At 36.5% G+C, this 24,160-nt stretch overlaps 1 protein-coding gene across 2 annotated transcripts; it reads left to right on the top strand.

Moving 5' to 3' along the window:
- Window positions 1-3,584: 3,584 nt before the first annotated feature.
- Window positions 3,585-21,684, top strand: LOC308611188 (dual specificity protein kinase CLK4-like; the record flags this gene model as incomplete). Of its 2 annotated transcripts, XM_081260067.1 has the most annotated exons (14): window positions 3,626-3,745; window positions 4,513-4,579; window positions 8,584-8,670; window positions 8,896-9,031; window positions 10,082-10,172; window positions 10,568-10,634; window positions 13,581-13,697; window positions 13,790-13,956; window positions 14,163-14,257; window positions 14,508-14,637; window positions 17,363-17,445; window positions 20,472-20,551; window positions 21,271-21,361; window positions 21,444-21,684. In XM_081260067.1, the coding sequence occupies 14 exons, from the start codon at window positions 3,643-3,645 to the stop codon at window positions 21,582-21,584; spliced, it is 1,455 nt and encodes a 484-aa protein (XP_081116193.1). In that variant the 3' UTR covers window positions 21,585-21,684. The 2 variants fall into 2 exon arrangements, with proteins under 2 accessions (XP_081116192.1, XP_081116193.1); XM_081260066.1 differs by lacking the exon at window positions 4,513-4,579 and having other exon boundaries at window positions 3,585-3,745.
- Window positions 21,685-24,160: the final 2,476 nt, after the last annotated feature.

The raw sequence follows: 24,160 nt of genomic DNA, 5'->3' as shown, positions 1-24,160 counted from the left end.
CCCAAGAGGCAGGGACCACAAAAGGAAAAATTTTGTAAGGAGTCTCAACTGAAACTTATTTTTTTGTTTTTATCAGGAACACAGGCCTTAAAAAGATAAGCACCTCTGAGCTTGTTTCCTAAGACATCTTATTTATCAGAATCCATTTTTAGACAGGACGTTCCAAGCGGGCTGGACTACACAATCGCGTTCACTGAGCTAACCCCAGCACCAGCCTGGGCCTAGCACCGAGCCGGTTAGGGGTTTGTCTATTGCACGGTGGCTCTGCCTGACAGTTCAGCCGTGCTGCGGCCCACTGGGGCGGGAGAGCAGGAAACGGAGCCAAGGTTGGCTCTGCTGAGAGGTGCTGCACTCAGAATAACTCCTCGAGTAGCAGCAGACACGTGCCACAGGCTTAAGTCGTCTCCTTCTGACTTCACCCAGGTTCTCCCGCAATGAAAACAATCTAAGGAGTCGCCTCAACCACCGCACATCTCGGGGCCGGGACTGCTCTGCCCACGCAGCAGTGTGGTGGAGGACCGGGAGCAGCCCTGACGTCACACTGGGCCCCGCCCCTTAGGGGAGGGGCGTGAGCGCGGGAGCTCTGTTACATAGGCGCCTTCCTCCTATATAAGTGGTGCTAGAGGCCGACGGTGGGGTTGTGGGGAGAGGGTTTTGCTGCCATTTTGTAGGGTGTTTGTCGCAGCGACAGGGAGAGAAGATGGCGCTTTGGTGACAGTTATTGGCCAAAGGGCCTTTTGCTTTTGAGGAGGTAAGGTTTCGGATAGGGTGTTCTGGGCTGGGCGGTTTCCCAGTCTTTTAGGTTTCGAAAGCCAGGTGTCAGAAAAACGACGGGATTCGGGGCCTCGGCGACCAGGGTTTCTTCGGGGCACAGCTCTGCTCGTGGCATTTGAAACCTAAAGTTGCCCCGGTGTCATGGTAGATTTAAAATCCAAGGGCGGAAAGGCCTCGGCTCTGCCGCTGACTCGTCTCAGAGAGGCCAGGCCACTCGTATCACGGCTCCTTAGGCCCGTGACTCATCCCGCCGATCAGAGTGAGACCCTGCGAGAGCCTCCTGGGGCAAGTGTTGTCCTAGATCAAGCCTTATTCTGGGTCCCTGGCCTCGGCCGTTTGTAGCATTCTGGGATTTTCCGAGGTCAGACTTCTGCCTCTGAGTACGCCAAAGGCCCTGGCCAGGTGCCCTGGTGGAGAGGCGGGGGGTGGGGACTGGGCATCCGAGGAACTGCTAGTTTGTGAGTCCAGGTGGTGGAATTTAGCTCGTGTTTCTGAGAGGTAAATACGGAGAGGCTCATCCTTTGTGTGAATTGTTTTTTTCCTAAAGTGGAGCATAGTATTGTTGCATCAGATGTGCATTTCTGATACTTTTGGATCACCCTGTCCTTGATTACTTAAGTAACCATGAAATGCTTATACTATTCTTAGCAAACAGTGCTCCAAACTGACCACGTCAACCACCTGGTCTTATTTTATAGGAATCTTTGTATGATTGTGCTCCATACATACACCCACAGGCTTCTTGTTATCCATTACATACAGTACTCTTGGAGCCATCTAATCATAACTTTAACCTATATAGATATTTTTATATAGATAACGTCAAATTGTCGGGTAATATAGGGTGTTAAAGGTCAGTAGAGAATCAGGTTTCTAAGATGGATATAAACATCTGATGTTTATTGTATCTGATGTTTTTATTGAAGGATGTCCGATGATTCTAACATGTAGGATTCTTTGTTAATAAGAAATAGTGTGATAATTCTAGATAGTTTTTCTTTTTTTTTTTTTGTATGCGAAGGAACCTAATCTGTATAACCTGGATCTTGGATTCTTCTCTTGGCCTCCTGAGAAAATATTTCTGAACAGTAGTGGTGGTGGTGGGGAACGGCTTCCTATCAGCTGAATTAAATTTAAAGTAATGAACTTGGCTAGAGAAATAAAACCTTTGGCTCTCCCAAGATGCTTATTTTAATATTTGCATATTGATAACTGTGGTTATTTAAGAATTCTGCCTTGGTGAGCTAGTTATGGCCTACTGATAGTAGAAGGAAAAAACAAAACTGAAGCAGACACACATGTTTTGCAAAAAATGCATTGTAATAATCATGGTAATAAACCTCAGTCATCAGATGTTGTAATTTTGCTTGCTATGTTTTAAGAATGCTTGACTAAACAATTTTAAAGAGTTCCTATGTGGTTAAAATACAATTTGGGTAATTGAAGGGTTAGAAGAATTCCACTAGAAATATAATTTTTTTTGATGGCTTTTCTGATGGTCTTTTGGCTCAGGTTAATTTGTAATGTCATTTATTTCAGTTTCCCATATTCAAATGACTATGTAAATCAGAATGCTCACTTATCAATTTCCAGTGAGAACCCTGACTAGAGTTTTAGGATTTTTGTTGGACCTAAGAATCAACAAGAGAAGTGAGTTAAAAGATCTAAATATTTGGTGGCTTCGGTCCCTGATGGCATGATACCTACATTTTCTTAGGGAATACCTCCCAGGAGATGCCTCATTTTAAAGTCTTTTAATTCACTTGAAATCTTTTAAATTTTTTACTTGAATTTGTTTGCTTGTTACTGAGTCATTTGGGCTAACTGAAGGAGGTTAACTAAGTTGGTTTTGCTCCATTTTACCTGTTTTCAGCTCCTTGCTGAGTTGTGAACCTCACCCTCTTCAACAGTTTGGACATCACTGTTAAAAACTTAACTGCTTTGTGAAAGAATTAAGATTTGAAGAGGCAGATAGGGATGACATTGTTAGAACACAGATCCTGATCCTGAATGGAACCTGTGAGAATATAGATGGAGTCAAGGAATTGTCACAATTATCTGATTTCAGTGTGACCATATTCATCCTTATAGGTTCATTTCTTTAGTCACCCCAGATCTACAACAAATGTGTTTAATTTTAAGAATGGTTGCAGGATGATCTGAAAATAAACAGTCATCTCCTATATTCTATCCCTAAGTGTTTCTCTGACTTCAGTTATTTGTATCACAGTATTTCAACAAAGCTGCATGACACTTGTGATATTTGTTTTAAATTAGTTCACATTTAAAGTTAACATCAATAACTTAATAATTTGATTATATCAATAACTTAAGAGCTTAGTAATAATTTACCACAGAAAGAAGGTAATGATAAAAATAAAACCAAAAAAGTTATTAATTTCTAGCTAGATATGTTGTCTACTGAAGGCTGTAAGCCTGAATCCTGACTCTTTTTTTTTTCAATGGCAGTAGCAAGTGTTAGTTGAAGATATGCACCAAGCTGAGAATTTATCCTGAAGAATGGAAAGAAAATGTATTAAGGTTTCACAGTGTTATCATTTAGTACTAGGTGTATATGTCACTTAGAATCATCTGACATACCAGTGGGATAGTGCCTCCATGCATTATCCCTACGAACCATTACCATTATCTACGAAGATTTTAGGAACCTTTACCCATGAAGATTTTAGAACCTGTATGACCCCATGTGCTGGTTTTTTTCTATTTAATTAATATTAATGTGAAATATTTTATTTACTAAATATAACCGTCTATAAATTCCACAACTCACTTTTCATTTCCATTAACAGATGAGGCATTCCAGAAGAACTCACTGCCCTGACTGGGATAACAGAGAAAACTGGGGACATGAAAGCTACAGTGGAAGTCACAAACGGAAGAGGAGATCCCACAGTAGTACACAAGAGAACAGACATTGTAAACCACATCACCAGCTTAAAGAATCTTATTGGTAAATTACTCTTGAACTAGTACCATTTTAACACTAATAGTTGTAATGACTTGTCATTAGCTTATATAGCTTTCATCTGTCAGATTATTTTATAAATCAGTCAACAAATACTCATTCAGAAAATATTTACTGAGTGCCTATTATATGCTAGACACTGCTCTGAAGAGAACAGAGTTCCTACTCTCACATATCTGTGTCCATTTGGGAGCTGTAGGAGATAGTTGATGGAGTCCCAGCTGCCAGTAATATAGTTGTGGGAAATGAGACACACAAAAGTTAAGTAAGTGATTAAAGGACCAGTGAGTGCCTTTAACTTGTATGTAGTAGGGAGAGCTGTACATTGGGGCACTTATTTAGGGTTCCACAAATGAGAGCTAATGAAGGGTGGGGAAGGGTTCATCCAGATGAGAAAAATAGCATGTGGTGTGTGAGAATGTTAAAGTGTGTTGGGGATTAGTTGCTTATACTGTATTCTACAGGTTATATTTGTAGATAAGGCCAGTGGATATGTTTGGGATTTTTAGAAGCTTGGCTGTTGTAAGAAGGGCCTCAATAAAAATTTCCAATGGCATGTGTCCTGTTCTGTTGTATTCTTACCAGTGTAAAATTTGGAGGTACTACGTTTATATAGAATTGAAGGAATTTTTCAAGTTCCTAAATGATTAAACAAAGCCTAGGTGAATAGAGTTTCTTTCATTCTGTCCTCTGTTAATTTCCCTTTCTCATTTGTTTTTGGTGGTTCTATGTTTTCTCCTTGTTTTGTGCAGATGTTCCACTGGGACTGTTTGCCAGATTGCTTTCTAAATTAGTCAAATGGGGTTTCTTTAAAAAACAGTATGTCATTTTTTTCCTTCTCCATGCCAAAACTGACTTGTTCTGTAGAACAGTGAGCTTGTTAATCAGTGCGGGCTAATCATTCTTCACATACTATCATATGGAGGGAAGAGGGAGAATCTATGCTGGGATTTCAATGACCTGAGCTAATTAATGTATTATACAAGAATATCTGTACCCTATATTAAGATAACTACAAAATACTCTGTAAGGCTTAACATATACTACTAACCATTCATGGATTTATTATGCATTGTATGTGTCGAAAGGAAGTGATATGAATGATGAACAGTTATTCATATTCATAATTAACCACATAAAGATGATACTGAGTCAGTGCAATAACCACTAGGCCAATAGTTTCTTCTTTGATATTGGCACCAGAGATGTCTGGTGGTAATTGCTCTCCGTAATCTGGAGTAATCTAATAGTCTTTTTCAAGATTCAAAACTTTATAACAGTGTTTTTTGTAAAATTATTGGAAAAAAATGAAAAATACAGAAGCATATAAAGAAGGTGCTCTTGGTAGGATGCTAGTCCCCCATTTGGATGTAAAGTTATTTCTTATTATTTCTTCTGAAAAATACCTTTGTATACAAATCTTTGCCTCTGAATATTTCCTGAAAATAGGTTCTAAGAAGGGACAGTTTCAAGTGAAAGGGTGTGAACTCTTATAAGGCTCTTGCTACATATTCACATATTTTTCCACATATTTTTCTAGAAAGTTTGTACCAAGTTACACTCCCTACGACATGCTGTCACCAGTCTTGCCTATTTTGAAACGCCAAGAATAGTGTTTTCTTTTCATTTGAATTTTTAAATTTCTGCTGAATTTGTCCTCTGTCATGTGCTTATTGAACACTTGAATATTTTTTTAATTGAAGTCTAGTTGATTGTGAATATTATTTTTATATTCTTAGCCTATTTTTTCTATTAGAGTATATTTTTCTTATGATTTATCAGTGCGTTTATTGTATATCAATTATCTTACCTTTTTTCCTATATATTTCAGAGTGTCTTTTCTTTCTGATTTGTAAGTAGCCTGTGAATTGCTCCCTTCCTACAGGCTTAACCAATTAATTCTACACAGGAAGACTGATGTGGCTGTGAACACTGTGAACACATTTTATATCTTTAAATGTCTTGTTGTAACAAGACATTTAGAGTATCAAGCCTTAAACCAGTGATTCTCAAACTTTAGTGTGAATAGAATCACTTTGGAGGTATGTTTAAAATGCATATTACCAGATTATTCAGTGAATCTGACCTGGGGTCCAGGGGTCTTCATTTTTAAAAATTTAGTATTTTGATATTGTTAATAAACAGACCACCCTTTGAGAAACACTGTTTTAAGCCCTTTAGCCTGGCATGCAAGATTTTGGAAGATCTGTTCCCAGCTTATTTATTTGCCTATGTTCCCCTATGTGAAAATTGCTCTTGCTGAAATTGTCTAATTACTATTTCCTAAATAACATGTAGACAAACTCATCTCTAAACCATTCTGGCTAAAAGTACTCTATAAATGTAACGTGGTAATATGCCATTTTTCTTTCCTGGCATTTCTTCTACTACCTACTTTGTCCAAATCCTGATGTCCCTATAAGATTCAACTCTTCCCTTCTTTTTCATGAAATCTTCTCTGATCATTTTAAGCATTTTGAGTTTTTTCTCCTAAGCACTCATATCCAGGCTTTTGGCATTTCCTGCATTGTTGAGTTTTGTTTTATTTTTGTGTGAGTAATCTCAAATTGAACAGTTATTTGTTGGCAGGGATTTTGCCTTATATATTTTTTATCTTCCACAGGACCTGTGTGGAAATAAAAACGAAAGCCCATAGCCTCATTAGTCTTGGCTGTTTTAAAGAACTACAGTGAAATATTCACTGGACATTCAGTGAATATTTTTAGAAATTAAATCAGTCTGTTCATCCTGTTCACTCTGTCCATATAGCCTTTATAATTCTGTAGATTTTGTTTATATAATCTCTAAGCCTTGGTTGTTGTAGGTTGAAGAGGTCCTCATTTTTTAGTTTATCCTCATAGTATTACTTCACTCCATATTTGTTATTCTATAGATTATTATGGATTATCAGCAGCTCTAATTTCATGCACTAGTCCAACTAAGGATTATTATTGTTAGAGTTTTCTGATACATTTTAGACTTTTATGGGAAGGATGCCTTACAGAATTAAACACATGCCCTTTAGAGTATGGTAATTTCTAGTTTGACATATTGTAGATCTCTCCCTTAACGGTTCCAAGCAACTGATCAGATCCTGACTTAGACCCAGATTTAGACCCTAATATCCTGAGTTGTTTCTCCAATGGCTAGAACTTAAGGCTGACACTGGGGAAAGGGGGTTTCTGCATCTTCCCAGCCTGGATTTGATGCCAGCCCTGTTGAGTAGCAGTTTTAGAGATGCTTCTTTATTTTTGCATAAAGCAGCCTCCTGAGAAAAAGAATGAGAACATATTCTGGGAAAAAGAACGAGGTTAGTGAGGGCAGTCTAGTTAACATCTGTCACTCCATTGTTTCTCAGGATTATTTTAGCTGGTGTGTCTGACTGGGCAGGTGTCCCCTCTCTCCCTCAGTGCTCCACGTGCATCCCTCTTGAAGCTTCACACTGTTGAAAACGATACTCATCCCAGGTAGAGACAGGGACGGGAAACTGGGCCAATTGACTCTGTCTTTTTCTTTCCATCAAATCAAGGCTGCTTAACTGGAATCCACTGACTTCCTGAGGTCCATGATCTCTGAAATTCCTTGCCAAGTTTTGTTTACGCATTTGTGTGTTTCTTAGGGGAGAGGGTCCATACCTCTCAATCAGATTTTCAAAGGGATCTGTAGATTCAGCAGTTAAGCACTATGGGGCTTACCTGGTGGCACAGTGGTTGACAGTCCGCCTGCTGATGCAGGGGACGCAGGTTCGTTCCCCGGTCAGGGAGGATCCCACATGCTGCGGAGTGGCTAGGCCCATGAGCCATGGCTGCTGGGCCTGCGCATCCGGAGCCTGTGCTCCACAACGGGAGAGGCCACAACAGTGAGAGGCCCGCGTACCGCAAAAAAAATAAAAATAATAAAAAAACGAAGTTAAGCACTATGGCACCAGATGATGTTTTCCCTGAATTCTTGTTTATTCCACAAGCAGGAGTGACAGGAAGTTCAAAATGCAAAGGGAAGTAGGGGTTTGGGAAATCCTAAGCAAGCAATTACAAGAACCTTTTCTCATTTGAGGGGGATATATTTTAGATATTTTTGGCACATGAAGCAGCCTTCAAAAGTTGTGCTGCCTGTTTCTCAGAAATATACAGGAAGCTCGAAATAGAGGAGAGGAGATGGAATAGGTGGTGTGTGTAATAATACTGGCACATACAATACGATTTAGAATGTGCTCTACAACCATGGGAAATCATTTTCCTTCTATGGATCTCAGTGTAGTCATCTGTAAAATGAAAGGCCTGAAATATATTTAAGATTCCTTTTAGCTATAATACACCTGTCGTGAAAGAACTCTGCGTGCCAGAGATACCTAACTTACATTAAGAAGGAAAGGAATCCTGTTTTGCCTGCCTCATGTTGTGTGTGGCTCTGAAAAAGGAAGAGAGCTTAGTTACAGATGCATATATCATAAGATTGATGAATTTCAGAAGAGCAGTTTTGTGAATTTTTGGTCTTAACTTTCACCAGAAGGTAAAGGGACACTTAATCAAGTAAACACTGAATATGTTGAATGATTTGACCCAAGGTTTGTTCCTTCATAGCAGTATATATTAATAGAGATATATGTACCCATTTGCTTTTTGGTTAAAGTAAAATTATTTAAGTTTTGTGAGTTAAATATAAATTCTAGTTCATCAATTTGTATTTTTTTCTTTTATTGAGTTAGCTGTTTAAACCAGGAATTCTTGAGAGAATGTTTTATTTTAACCACGTTAAAGTGTGGTTAAACATTAAAACGTTCTAGAATGAAGAGAATAATTTTAAATCCTTTAATGTGTTTGCAGTCATTATTTAGGAGCAAGGTTCTTGAATGAGAGATATTATCGGGACCGGAGATACATTGATGAATACAGAAATGACTACTGCAAAAGATATGTTCCTAACATTGATGAATACAGAAATGACTACCGCAAAAGATATGTTCCTAACATGGATGAATACAGAAATGACTACCACAAAAGATATGTTCCTAACATGGATGAATACAGAAATGACTACTGCAAAAGATATGTTCCTAACATGGATGAATACAGAAATGACTACTGCAAAAGATACGTTCCTAACATGGATGAATACAGAAATGACTACTGCAAAAGATATGTTCCTAGACGTTATCACAGAGACATTGAAAGCAGTTATCGAATCCACTGCAGTAAATCTTCAGTCCGAAGCTGGAGAAGCAGTCCTAAAAGGAAGCATAATAGACACTGTTCAAGTAATCAGTCACGTTCGGCATGATTGATTTTGTTTTCATTTTGGTTGGATACTTATTTGTGTGTAAAAGCTCTTACTGAGCCAATAAGTTTGAAAAAGTTTATAATACTATATGAATATAATTGTGTTTATATTACTTGAATCCTTAAAGAAAACTTCCAAATTCTTACAACTAATCTGCATTTATTAGTTAGTCCTCATTTGCCCACATTTACTCATTTTCTGCAGACCAGATCATGAAGTTCTTGATTTTAATGTTAAAAATATTTTTATCTTTTATAACATAATCATACGAAAAGATGAAGCACCCATCTTTTCTTTCATCTTAAACATTTTTTACTTTAAAAGAAACCCCTTTTCCAGTACTTGGAGACAAATGTAGAAAGTTGCACTGGCGGATACTTACCCTGTGTATAGCACAATCTGTAATTAGTTCCATTGGAGTTCTGAAAGTGGGTGCTGAAGGGGAAATTATTGTCCAGAAAGCCTGCCCTTTTTTTTACACTCATGAATCTTCACTTGTTTGCAGTAAACTATGAATTATTATTTTCCTCCCCAAGTTTTCTTCACTAGAACTCTCATTGATTAGATCAAACGTTGACATGAGCATTTATTTTCCCCTTTTATTTTAATAAATATGTTTAAAAATATTGCTAAGTATCAATTTGAACTAATCTTGACATTTTAAAACATTTTCCTGACATACTAGGTATCGCAACTCACTGCATAGGCTATTTTATAACGAGATTAATAGATCATGACATTGCATTCTTTAAATTTCAGACTTCAATTAAGTCAGTATTTTAGAGACAATTGTGTTGTTTATTCTATTGCCACTTTAAGTATCTTATCTGAAAATCTTGCCATGTTTTTCTTCTGTAACATAAACTGTGTCCTGTGAATTTCTGGGGACTGAATTTGAAATTGCTCATGCCAACTGTTTGTGGCCTGGTTCTTATCTGAATGCCTGAATATCTCCCCGCTGAATGAATTGCATATTCTGCCCTGAATTCACTCTGCTATATTGATTGGCTGGACGATCTTGGTGCTGCCCACTTGCCGTTCCAGAAGAGCCACCAAAGGAAAAGATCCAGGAGTATAGAAGATGATGAAGAGGGTCACCTTATCTGTCAAAGTGGAGACGTTCTAAAAGCAAGATGTATAGAATATTTTTCAACACTTTTTAAAGTTTGCAGACAGAATCTTTTTAAGAATAGTTTGTCAGCGGGGGTCTAAAGAACTCTTCATTGCTTTTTGGTTTTGTTTTTTGTGGGTTTGTCTGTTGTTCTTTTGTATTTCTTCCTTTCTATAGAGTTTAAATATTTCTACTCTAAAGTTCCAAAATAATCAGTGGAATTTGAGATTAGAGCAAGAAAGATAGCTCTATCTAAATTATTTTTGTAGCAGCTGAAAATAAAATAATTTGAGTGCTGGAACCTTAATTATGCTTTAATAGAGAGCATTTGAAAAAATTCCACACTTAAGCATTCATTATTTGAATAACTGATAATTTGTACTTATGTACTTACACTTCTTTCTCCCCCCTCACTTTAGATGAAATCGTGAACACTTTGGGAGAAGGGGCCTTTGACAGAGTTGTAGAGTGCATTGATCATGGCATGTAAGTTTGTTGTTTTTCTTTTTTGAACATTCTGATATTTTTGGTGGAGAAGGATCCATAATTTAGATGAAATGGAATTTAAGTGGTAGCTATGTGTTTTCCTGGGAGGTATAAGTATTCAAAAGTTCTTGAACTGTGTATGATTTATTTACTATAAGTATGGATTTTGACCAAGAATGCTGAAAATTTTTATCAGATGGAGTTCATTGAAATTAATGTCAGTGTTCAAGTGAAGACTTTCCCAGAACTTATGTCCTTAGCTTTCTATAAGAGATTTGGAGTGCTTTACCCTACTTTTGAATTGCAGAGACAATAAATTAGCATGTCTAATCTTCTTGGTTCAAAAACTTTTATTTCCAAAGGATAATATTTGCACGTTAGGGTTAGCTTCTCAAACTATAAATAAATTATATTACTTGAAGCCTACAGAATAAAGTCCAGATACTTTAATGAGTTATACTAAACTTTTTGTTATTTGACCCTCTCTGCTTCATTTTCATGTTTTCCTCTAGGACCTCTATTCTGCGATTGCAAATTTTTTTGTAAGTGAACATCTTAAAACAGTTTAGTGGAAACTGCACATTTCTAAATTGACATCTAAACTTTTCATCATAAAATAGTTGAGTATGTAATTTCCAGCTTATTGAAAATGCTGATTTAAAAAAAAACATATTTCTCTTTCTAAATATGTTTGGGGGAATCTAAATACAACAGCTTGATACCTCCTGTCATCCATGAACAAACCTTTCTTGAATACTTAGAAATGCTTTATCTTGAACGTAACTTTTACTTCACTTTTCATAAAGAATATTATCCTAAATGTCTTTTATTATCACCCTTTCCTCTCTATGACAAAAATGTGAACATACAGTAAAATTTTAAGATATTTTGAAATACTTTGACTTAGGAAAGTTGCTAAGAATTCCCATCTCTTCTTCACCCAGATTCCACAAATGTTAACATTTTACAGTGTTTAATCATTCTCTATATTTACATGTTATATGTATTTTCAAGTTTTGCCAGCTTATCTACAACCTGATTCACATTTCACTAGTTGTCCCATTTAGGTCTTTTAAAAATTTCTTAAGGTTCCAAGACTTGAGTATTTGAGATATTCCAATGAACAGTATTCAATTGATCAAGTACAAATCTGTTACAAATTTTGATACTTATTAGACCTAAAACATACAATGTAATTGAAAATACATCTTTTATTGTGATGGTTAGGGCCTTTAAAAAATGAGTTCATGTGACCATAGATAAATCTTACTGTTTTAGCATTAAGTTTCCATTTTTCTTTTTTTTTTAATTGACAAGTAACATGAAAGCTTGTAAGTTTAAGGTGTATAATGTTGGTTTGAAACATTTATATACTGCAATATGATTACTATAGTAGCATTAGCTGACACCATTATCCATTTTTCATTTTTATAGCTATTAGCACTGTTCATTTTTATAGCTTATTAGCAGTTAGAAAACTTGTCCATATGATGAAATAGATGAGACTAGAAGAAGTTTTGTCACAGCAGTTTTATATTAATTCTTTTAAGTCTTGAGATATATGCTATACAACATAGGGAGATAAATCATTAAAAATTTATTTTGATGATTATATATCAGCCCACAACTTCATTGGGACCTTGTCAAAAGAAATGAGTTCAGAATAGGTTTGCTAGCCAGCCACTTGAAAAATTTTTGCCTCAAAGACTTTTTTTTCTTTTTCATAAACAGCCTGGTGCACAAACCTTGCCATATTAATTTCACGTGCATGGGGTTCTCATTTGTAATGTGGGAAGGCCATAGTGAAAAATGCAGGGTTGACTGCTGGCTTGTATTCAAGAAGATCAGGTTTAGAAAAGAGGACAGAAGGAAGCTGAAGATTTGGAAATCCTTTTCCTCAAAATCATTTATGGCTTTTTTTTTTTTGGCCGTGCCACGTGGCTTGCGGGATCTCAGCTCCCCGACCAGGGATTGAACCTGTGCACACGGCAGTGAAAGCTCACGTCTTAAGCCACTGGACCACCAGGGAATTCCCTCTGTACTTTTTAGGAAGTACTACAGATGCCCCGGTCTAAAACACGCTGCCCTACATGGTTGCTATTTATACCTATTCGCATCCGTGAATGCACTAAACAGTTTTTTGGCTTGATGATTTATTGATGGTGTCTCCTTTGCCAGAATTATCTAACAAACTGATAGTTGTCTTTCTTCTCTGAAGAAGTCTAAGCTCCCCTACTTCTGATGGTTAGGCTCTTTCTTCTCTCTATTCCTTATATCAGGCACTTCTAACCTTATGATAAGTTGTTCAAGTGTCTGTCTTTTCCATTAGACTGTGAGGTACATGGAACAAGCTCTTTTTAACAGTGATTCCAATGCAACATCTGGCACAGTCGCTCTAGCCTGGCGAATGAGTGAATGTTTTCAGCAGTAGTATGTTCAAGGTTTATATTTTTATCCTTTTTTAAAAAAAAATACTACTTATAAAATCTAGGTAAATTTAAACTTTTGGAAACAAACATTAACGTTCATAAGTATTAAGAGAAATCATCACTCTGTATAATGTATATTTTGTCAAAATGTTTTGAAAAAATGTTTATAGATCTGCTATAATATATCCTGAAAGATTATTTTAGGGAAATAGCATACAGTGATTGGTAGTTAATAAGATGATGCTTTAGAGCAGGGGTCCCCAACCCCTGGGCCGTGGACTGGTAGGAACTGGGCCTAACAGCAGGAGGTGAGCAGTGGGAGAGCGAGCGAAACTTCATCTGCTGCTCCCCATAGCTTGCATTACCACCTGAACCATCACACCCTCCCCTCAACCATGGAAAAATTGTCTTCCATGAAACCGGTCCCTGGTGCCAAAAAGGTTGGGGACAGCTGCTTTAGAGGATACATGTCTTCAATGCCCTTCTGTACATTTACCATTTTCATTTTGTTTTTAAGGGGTGGCATACATGTAGCAGTGAAAATCTTAAAAAATCTGGGACAATATCGTGAAGCAGCTCATTCAGAAATCGAAGTATTAGAGCATTTAAATAGTACTGATCACAATAATGTCTTGTAAGTAATAAACTTGGAACTGTGATCCATTATGTTACATGAAATAATCAGAATTCTGTGAACTGAATTATTTTTATTCTGATCTGTTTTAGCCGATGTGTCCTGATGCTAGAATGGTTTGATCATCATGGTCATATTTGTATTGTGTTCGAACTCCTGGGACTTAGTACCTATGATTTCATTAAAGAAAATAGCTTTCTGCCATTTCAAATTGACCATATCAGGCAAATGGCATATCAGATCTGTCAGTCAATAAATTGTAAGTATCCTTGTTATATTTTTAAATACCAGTAAATTAAAGGTTTTATTGGACAAGCAACATATCAAACCATTGTCACTAAAAATGCACATTGCAAGTAAAGATGAAACGACTTTTGATCCCTAACTCTACTACTAATTCTCCTTTCCACCACTACAGATTAAATTTGTAAGTGAAACTAATAATGTCTTTTTGTTCTTTTGTAGTTTTGCATCATAATAAATTAACCCATACAGATCTGAAGCCTGAAAATATTTTATTTGTGGAGTCTGACTATGTAGTCAAGTATAATTCAAAAATGGTAAGTTACACTTGTTTTAATTTTGGTAGTTGTCTTTAAAATTAATTTAGCTTGGTGATCCTTGGATGAGGAATTTTACCTTTGAGGCTTTTTACATCCTGACGTTTAACCCAAAAAGGGTAATCCTTTGCCTTTCTCATGGGGTTATTTTGAAAATCAAAAAGAGAATTCATGTGCAAGCCTTTTGGATAGTGCTATAAAATATTTCATATTTTTATTGATCTTTGTGTTTACTTAACTGTATCTCTAGAAACGTGATGAACGCACACTGAAAAACACAGATATCAAAATTGTTGACTTAGGAAGTGCAACATACGATGATGAACATCATAACACTTTGGTATCTACACGGCATTACAGAGATCCAGAGGTCATTTTGGGTTAGTAGATACCAGACTTCCTGATATTTTAATTGAAAAAGAGACTTTTTGTTCTCTATAGCTTTTATTGGGGGGCAGGTAGTTGGGGGATAGCTGTAATTTTCTTAGCAGTGTACAGAAAATGTTTTCTGTTTTCATAAAAGCTGTCTGGACATTGCTATAAATATTTTTCCTGAGTGGGAAAAATGTGATATCATCTGTAAAGATATTCCAGGTGGTGGTTGTTTTTGAACAAGTCAGTCTTACAAGATCATAAGAGAATAAGCTGTATTGGCTAAGTACATGAGAGCAGTGTGATTTTGAAGCGATGTGGGCACCTCTTTTCGTCTCATCACAAAGCATGGTGCTGGTGAAAATGCTAAAGATTTGGCTGGCAGACATCTAGATGTAGGGTGGATGGAGGTTAAGAGGAGAAGAAAGAGGGGCTAGTCTAAGAGGAGAGCTTCTTTGATCATTTTTGACATGGGAAAGCATGGAAAGGAAAATTAGTTAAGGTGCAGGGTTTTTCAATATTAATAAAAGGGAACTCAGTGAGGAAGAGCGCATCTTATGCCACAAAATTTAAAAGTTCAAAACCGGCTTGGAGACAGTGGGAAAAATTCAGATCAGGTGATATTGGGAGATAGTTAAATGGTATAAGCATATTACTTTGCCAAAAGTAAGTTTCAACCGAGGTTGATAGTAAAACATCTTTGTGGAATCAGTCTTTTCCACTTTTTACCTTTTGTCTAAGAGGCCTTGGTAGTTGAGAATATGAGTGTGAAAGCAAACTACTGATGTTTACCTAGAGTAAAGAATTAGTAAAAGGGACGGGAAATTAAGAATAGTATGTAGTGCCGGCTAGTAGAACTTTCCATGATGATAGAAATGTTGTATATCTGCACTATCCAAAATGGTAGCCATTAGTAGCCACACGTAGACTACTGTGTACTTTCAGTATAGCCAGTGTGACTGAGGAACTGAATTTTAAATTATTTAAAATTTTAGATTTAAATAACCACATGTGGCTAGTGGCTACCACATAGGATAGCACAGGTTTGGAGCTCATCTTTGAGATTGATGTTACTAGGATTTCAGCTTAGTATGGTCTGAAAGAAGCTGCTGTGTTGCAGTAGTTTAGAAAGTGTATTTATGGTTGAGGACTGAAGGCTGCAATGAAGGTAAAAGAAAAGAGTGTGGGAAGAGATTGTGGACAGAGAGGTATTTTCAGAGCTTAAAAAGAGATAACTTGCTGTGTTTTATCAATTTTAAGAAGAAGATTTTTCTCCACATTTTAACATGTGAGGAAACATAAGATAAAACGTCATTTTTTCTTGGTTATTGGTTCATAAAACAGTGGTGTGTCTTACAGTTAGTTAATGGCCTCCTCCTAGATTGCATAAGATACAGTGATTCTCAGTAATAATACAGTCCCATGTGTGGCCAGGCTGGGGATAGTGGATATAAATCTGAAATTGGGGTTATTGGTCTTTAGGAAAAGAAATGAACAGATGGGAAGATTAGAAGGGTTCTTTGTGTGTTTGTGAAGTGTTACTCCTGAGGATTAAGGCAGAATTAGGTTGAAGAGGAAGATGTTGTCAGGTGCCACCACTGAGGAGGGCAGTTGGTCTCATATCTTGGGTGTTGGTAGTAAACAGAAGTTGGTAAAAGTGAATGATGTGAAATTCCAAAGAGTATGAGAGCTGAGCCATAAGAGAATGAGGTAGTTTACAGTCACTTGGGAGAAAGCTGGACTGGGAGACAGGAGTGGCTGGAAAAGAAAACTTTCACCTTAGATCCAAGCTCTATCATTTGCAGATTTTGTATGTGTTACTGCAAGTAGAAACCATGCTCCATTATCCTTTTGTTCAGTGATAAGTACCATGAGGGTTAACAAAAATGGCTAAATCATAGTCAAGTTCCTTGAATATATTGTTTCTTCCTTTATCTTTAAATTCAGTAACATTACTGAAAGTAATTGAAATGTCTTTTAAAGTAGGTTTTATTTGTACATTATTTTTTATTAAAAACTTAATATTTAAAAGGTTAAAACATCTGTATGGTTTACTCTTTTCCTTTCTAATTAGATAGAGACTTAAGGCTAGGTGTTTTTTTTCTTTTCTGAATAATATTACTATTGAGAATTCTGAAGGAGAAAATATATGATCATGTATAGACAACCTGAAAGTACATATATAGATACCTCTCTATGTGAACTTTAAATATCTGTATAATTCTGCTTATGGGTGACACTGCTTATAATATCCATTATAATTCTTACATAATTTATGTGACACTACTATTTCTTTTAATGGAAGAAATAAACTCAGATATCAAGCTGATGGTAATTGATAAGGGGTTAGTAATTACACTCTGAGGATAATTATTGACCTATGTTTGCACTAATAAAATATAAAATTTCATAGAACAACCGTTAAGTGGGTATAACAGGGCTCCTCATTGCACAAGCAATTCAGAGACTATGGAATATTTGCTAACCCCTCTTACTTTCCATAAAATGCCTCCTCTCCCAGGTTAAAATACTGTAATTTGATACAAGGATATGGAGGATTCTGAAAGCATACTGAATAATGTTTGGTACAAAACTAAAAATGTAAACCCTGAATTTACTATCATATTCTCCTAAATGGGCTATATAAAGAGAGCACCCACATAGGAAAAGATATTGTGTATTGGCAATTAAAAATTGTTGCATAATAAAATGTTTGGTTTTGTTTTTAAATAGCTTTAGGTTGGTCTCAGCCATGTGATGTTTGGAGCATAGGTTGCATTCTTATTGAATATTACCTTGGTTTCACAGTCTTTCAGGTATGTATTTAGTAAATGTTACTTACTGATTCATAATGAGCTTTAATGATAAAGGCATGTTAAAGTTTTTGTTTCCATATTGGAAAGTTGTCATAGTGTCATTATTCTTAAGGTGTAAACTTCCATGTGCAAAATAGTCATCCTTCTCTAAAACCATAGTTGAATGAAATACTCTCAGTGAATGATCATTATTCATTCTGCATGTTGACCTTTTAAACACATGGTCCATATTGACTTCATATGATCCATTTTATTGTGATGCTCCTTCATAAATTTACATTAGTGTTACTATGGTCAGTTTTAATTCAGCTCTGGTTATGTTGCACTTTTATTAAAAGAATTCAGAAACAGTAAGTTGTATTAAGCATGTATGACACCCTAGGCACATTTCTAAGCACTGTGTGTATAAAAATGAAAAGACAGCATCTCTCTCCTCAAGGAAGACATACACAGGATTGACATGGGAAAACGTACAGAACAATGTGATACTTGCTATAATGGAACAATGTAGAAGGGAACCCAGAAAATGTGAACGGTTAAGTTTCCTTAGAGAAGGCATCACCGAGGAGTAGGGAGTTTAATCCAAGCTATAAGGAAGAGTAAGAGTTTGTCAGAAAACTAGAGTGTGTGATGGCCATATCAGGAAGAAATGGTATTCATAAATGCAAGAGGCATAAAGGAAGCTACTCTAGTTTAGGAAGGATGAATAGTACTGCCGGAGTGTCTTGGATAAATAGGAAAATGGTGTCAGTAGGCAAGTACTGATTCATAGTGGACTTGTTTGCCATAGAAAGGTATTTGTTTTATCCTAGGAGTCAGTGGTTTCCAAATGCAGACTGGGCTAAAATGAAAATGATTTTGTAGGGTTGCCATTCTGGCTTTCATTTAGAAATTATTTCTCCTGTTTTTTTGGTATTAAAATGTTCTTTCTATGAAATGATAATAGTTATTGGCTTACTTGGCAGAACAAAAAGGAGAAAATGTTATGTAGGTCTCTACTTGTTTCCTCAAAGTTTTGCTTATGTCGGAAAACTAAAAGTCTTGAAAGCTTCAAGTGGTGTAACCATTGAAGAACTTTAAGAGGATTGTGATTTGATCAAGGTTTGTTGTTGGATGTTGTGAGGGTGGTTAGGAAGTTCCTGGCTAATACTGTCAAGGTTACTTTGAGGTTATGTCAATGCAGGATGAGGAGTTAGGAAGCTATGATGAATTATATGTCACTTAGGTGGCTGTTGCAGAATATATGTGTTCACTGCTATGGGGCACCTCACCAAACTTCTGTCTACTCCATAGAGATCTGTTAAAAGTACTCTGAGGGCTTCCCTGGTGGTGCAGTGGTTGGCAGTCCGCCTGCCGATGTAGGGGATGCGGGTTCGTGCCCCAGTCTGGGAGGATCCCACGTGCCGTGGAGAGGCTGGGCCCGTGAGCCGTGGCCGCTGGGCCTGCGCGTCTGGAGCCTGTGCTCCGCAGCGGGAGAGGCCATAGCAGTGAGAGGCCCGCGAACCACAAAAAAAAAAAAAAAAGTACTCTGAGTTTGTAGACAAGTTTGATATCTAGAACATACCTGTCAGACATTTCTAGGGGGTGGTGTCTGGTTTTGTGGTAGTAAGCTATAGGGTCAAGGAAAAAGTTGAGCAAAGTGCATGTTTTCTTCATTCTGACACATATAAAATCCTTCAGATGGTTTTATGATTGTAAATCATTCTGAGATCTTAAGCGTCGATTATTAACTTTGGTTTGAGATGTGGTTTATATTTTAATTCCACCCTCCAAAATAGTCTTCAACTAAGGAACTTTTTGAAGATAATGGAGCTTGTATTATTTATTCCTGTCATGACTTAAGAACATTTTGGAAGCAGTGTGCTAGGCACAGTAGTTAATGGATTTAAAAAGCATTGCACATAGACTCTGCCCTTCAGAGCAAGGATTGGCAAACTATATCCTATCTGATGCCTGCTTTAAAAAATGAAAAATAATATGTGGTGGAGACCATCTGTGACCATCCAAGCCTAAAATATTTACTATCTGGTCCTTTACAGAAGAAGCTTTCCAGCCTCTGCTTAGGAGTGTACCATTTAGTTTAACAATTTATTCTACTTTAGCCAAAGCTCCGTTACTGTGTAATTTAAGAGTATGAGTTTTGACTTGGGTTCACAGCTCAGGTTTCCTCATTGATGAGCTATATGAGCTTGAGCTAGTATCTTAACCTCTTTGAAAGTTATGTTCCCACATTCCTAGCTCAAGGTTGTTGTAAGAATTATTGGGACTGTATTTTTATTGTCTAGGATTAGTGTTACAAAGTTGCTATCCATTGGGTAATGGAGGTTAGTTAAGCAACCAATAAAATGAGTAGCCAGGTTTTTGGTAATCTTCCCAGTCATCCCTCAGTTAAACAGTGCAAGTAATACAAATAAGGAAAAACTGTTCTGTTTTACATTAAACAACTTATTCGAACATTGTAAATCAACTGTACTTCAGTAAAATATACTTAAAAAGTTGTTCCTCAATCAGCTATACAGACCTTACCAATTCATTTCAGAAATCAGATAATCAGTGTAGCTCATTCAGTTTTATTCCATCTTTGAAGTAGAGTGTAATATAAATTGTATAGCTGTCTAATCTAGTCCTTTTATGGAAACACTATTTTCTTTTTTTTTCTTAACATTTATAAATTTACTTTTTTGGGGGGTTGCATTGGGTCTTCATTCCAGCACGTGGGATTCTCTCTCGTTGCGGTACATGGGTTTTCTCTCTCCACTTGTGGTGTGTGGGTTCCAGAGTGTGTGGGCTCTGTAGTATGTGGCTCGTGGGCTCTCTTGTTGTGGTGGGCAGGCTTAGTTGCCCCGCAGCATGTGGGATCTTAGTTCCCCGACCAGGGAGTGAACCCACGTCCCCCGCATTGGAAGGTGTATTCTCTACCACTGGACCACCAGGGAAGTCCCGGAAACACTGTTTTCTTGTGTTTTCCTTTTATGTGCATGTAGGGAAATGGAAAGTGCTAAGTTTCTTTTTCCTATTTTTTTTAGACTCATCATAGTAAAGAACACCTGGCAATGATGGAATGTATATTAGGACCCATACCAACACACATGATTCAGAAAACAAGGTATGCTTTTTAAGATTAAAGTCCTTATTGGGTACATGCAGTGGCCTATATTCAAACTATAGAAAACCCATCTTTGTTGTTATTGCTTATTCCAAAGACTGTAGGTTTTGAATTTTTTTTCATGAAGTCAAGTTTTTGAAAAGTAATTCAATATTTACTTTGTGATCCAGTAAATAAAGTGGTGGTTTTATACTCAAGTTAACCTTTGCATAAATGTTTTCCTAGGTTGATTTAAAAATAATACATAGAGTAGTAAAAAGAGCTTGATTTTGGAGTCCTATCTAAATTTGAATTCCAGACTGTTGCAAACCACATGTACGTCTTTGGACAAGAATACTATAAATGGTTTCAAAACATAGCTTCACCGCAGAAGTCATGCAGGGAATTGTTAACGATTTCTAGCCCCATTCCAGATCTAGTGAAATCAGAATTTACAGGAATGGATCTAGGAACCTCTGGTTTTGAAGGTGGCATTGTTTCACATATGGTACAACTTAGGTGGGATACTAAAACTTCAGAGGGCACAAGTTTAGGAAAAATACCATATAAGGTATCCGATATAATTATTGCTGAGATTTTTAGAAATTGTATGTTTATGTATATATAGAGAGATGTCTATGGTTCCATCTTTTCCCCAAATCCCCTGGTGGGGGCAGGGTAAGAATGTGGGTTTTGGGTTTTTTTTCTTAAAATTTAATCCAGACTTCTCTTTCCTATAGGAAACAGAAGTATTTTCATCATAATCAGCTAGATTGGGAGGAACATAGTTCTGCTGGTAGATATGTTACGAGACGCTGCAAACCATTAAAGGTAAAACAAAAAAAAAACAAAAAAAAACCTGTTTTAACTATTTTTTATTGTCTTTCTTAAGCAAAGTCATTTTTCCCCTCAGGAATTTATGCTCTGTCATGATGAAGAACATGAGAAACTGTTTGATCTGGTTCAAAGAATGTTAGAATATGATCCAGTGAAAAGAATTACCTTGGATGAAGCATTGCAGCATCCTTTCTTTGACTTATTAAAAAAGAAATAAAATGGAAATCAGTGGTCTTACTATACTTCTCTAGAAGAGATTATTTAAGACTGTGTCAGTCAACTCTAAACATTCTAATATTTTTATAAACCTTAAATTATTTTGTACAGTTAAGTGTAAATGTTGTATGTTTTGTATCAATTGCATAATTATCTTGTTAAGCAAATATGGTCTTGAAAATGAATGAAATATAAAAGCTAAAACTAATTTTCCTTTTTTGAGATTAATTACCATTTTTAAAGACCTTTGGAATATCCTTTGTGTCCAGTGATAACTGTGATTGATCTTGCATTTTTGTACATGCAGGTTGACTCTTGGAAGTGATTTTTGTGTTTTGTTTTTTGCTTTTTTTTTTGAGTAAAAGGAAATCTTGACTACTTCATTCTTAAATGAATATTCTTTATTTACCTCAAACTTTCCTTAACTTTAAAAGATTTTTCTATAATTGTTGAACAGGTAATAAGTATTATTAACTTTAGGTAGTCAGGTATTAGAAATCAAATCCCATAGGAACTGTGTGCTGTCGGAATTTCATTAAATTGTAAGTATTGTGTTCTGTTTCATTGGGTGATGTCAGTGGTGGTAAGTAGCATTCATGGAAAGACATCCAACTTGTGCATCATAATAGATTAATAAAACCTCATACACACTTCGTTTAAGATTAAAGTCTAACTGGAAAGTTAGCTTGGAAAGTCCTGTTTTCCAATGGTTATTTATGTAGTTAGTCACAAACGTAGAAATAGGAATTCTGATGACTGAGGTTTCTGTTTTTAATGCCAAATCTTTAGGAGTCTAGAAATTGTCCAATATCTGTCTCCTTACCATATGAAGTATAAATACTTAAACCTCAGCCTATGAGACTTTATGGTTATTATTAAACAATTTGTATTTATGTTACTGTTTACTGGAAAACAAAAAAAAGATGATTTGATCGGAGAACACTTGGGAAGAAAACTGCAGAAATTTTCAGACCCTGATTGGTTAACATAATGAACTATTTGTTTTTCTGAAGGTATTTTTTTCTGTTTACCTGTTTACACATAAAAAACTAAATGGTAGGGGCTTCCCTAGTGGCACAGTGGTTGAGAGTCCACCTGCCGATGCAGGGTACACGGGTTCGTGCCCTGGTCCGGGAGGATCCCACATGCTGCAGAGCGGCTAGGCCTGTGAACCATGACCTCTGAGCCTGTGCGTCTGAAGCCTGTGCTCTGCAACAGGAGAGGCCACAACAGTGAGAGGCCCACGTACCACAAAAAAACAAAAAATCAAACAAAAAAAAAAAACACTACATGGTAAATGCTAATTTAGTAAAAAAAAACACCAAAAACTATTGATCAGTCTGCCAGGTAAAAATATTTTTTTTGTTGAAGAATTCATGATTGCTTATCCAGATAAAGTTTTTTGTTAATAGTATTCCCATTTCTGAAGTGCATTACCAAAGAATTGAGTTTCATCTGTATTCTGAACATAAAATGCATGTATTTTTTTGGTATGACAAATGATGATACCAAGTGGGTTTCTCTACATGATCCGCTGGTAGCATTTGCACGTATAGTAAAGCTATGTTCCTGACATTGACAAGGAATTTAAGAAAGCTGAAATAAGTTTTGCCATACAATCACTGCATAAATTATTCTTAGGCCTCTGATGCAGTCCACATATAGTTCAACTATGTTATATGTTATAAGGTTTTTTTAAAGGAGCATTTGATGTAAAGAAATGTTTTTTCCTTTACACAGCAATCTCGTTATAGAGATTAAGAAGTCAGCCATCCTTTATTTTCCTCTCCATTTCCATACTGCTAGTTCCACTGTACTACCTAAGCTTCCTGACCTTTCCCTACAAGTGCTCCAAGTTCCCAAATTAATGTTTACTTTCTCCCCCATCAGAAACTCATTCCTTTGGAGTAGCTGATCTCAGGATATAGGAGGAAAGAAAACTATCCACACTCTTTCTTACTAAGAAGTTAATGATTGCTAACCCCTTTCCCTGCTGAAAAGTATTTACATTCTTCACTAAGGGTATTTGCTAGTTCCCAGGCCTAACTCATGGAAGTTTAGGAATTAAAGTGAAACTTCAGTGAATTAAGTAGCATAGAAGAAACGTTTAGTGGTGAGGATGGTACCTCTGGTATCATATGAGTGTCTCCTGCTAACCTTCCTTCCCATCTTCTGTGAACTCTCAGGTTCCTACTCTTATTTGCCTTTTTCCTTGTACTTCTGGACTCAATTTCTGAAAGCACCAGGTTTTTATTTGACAGTGTTGGGAGCTACAGCACTAACAGGAAAGGTTTAGAATGGCCAGTGTATAAATATGGATCGTTTGTAACTGGGTATTTTCCCTCATGATTTGATGTCTCATAGTTTACTATTTCTAGAAATTCCATTGACGTCAAACCTAGTTTTAAAAGTGCAGCTAAATAGGTTATTTCCAGTGTTTTCTGCTACTGCTTATTTGCTCAGGTGTTCTCATCCATGCATTCATCAAAATTTTTGGAGTAGACGAATAAAATTGACTTATGCAGTTGAGAGTAGAAAAATACCCAGTGGAGTTTTGTAGTTCGTACAACTGAAAAC

Source organism: Mesoplodon bidens, assembly GCF_964165515.1.
Source record: "Mesoplodon bidens genome assembly, contig: HAP1_SCAFFOLD_227, whole genome shotgun sequence".
In the NCBI taxonomy this organism is placed as follows: Eukaryota; Metazoa; Chordata; class Mammalia; order Artiodactyla; family Ziphiidae; genus Mesoplodon; species Mesoplodon bidens.
This window is presented reverse-complemented; position numbering and strand designations above follow the sequence as displayed.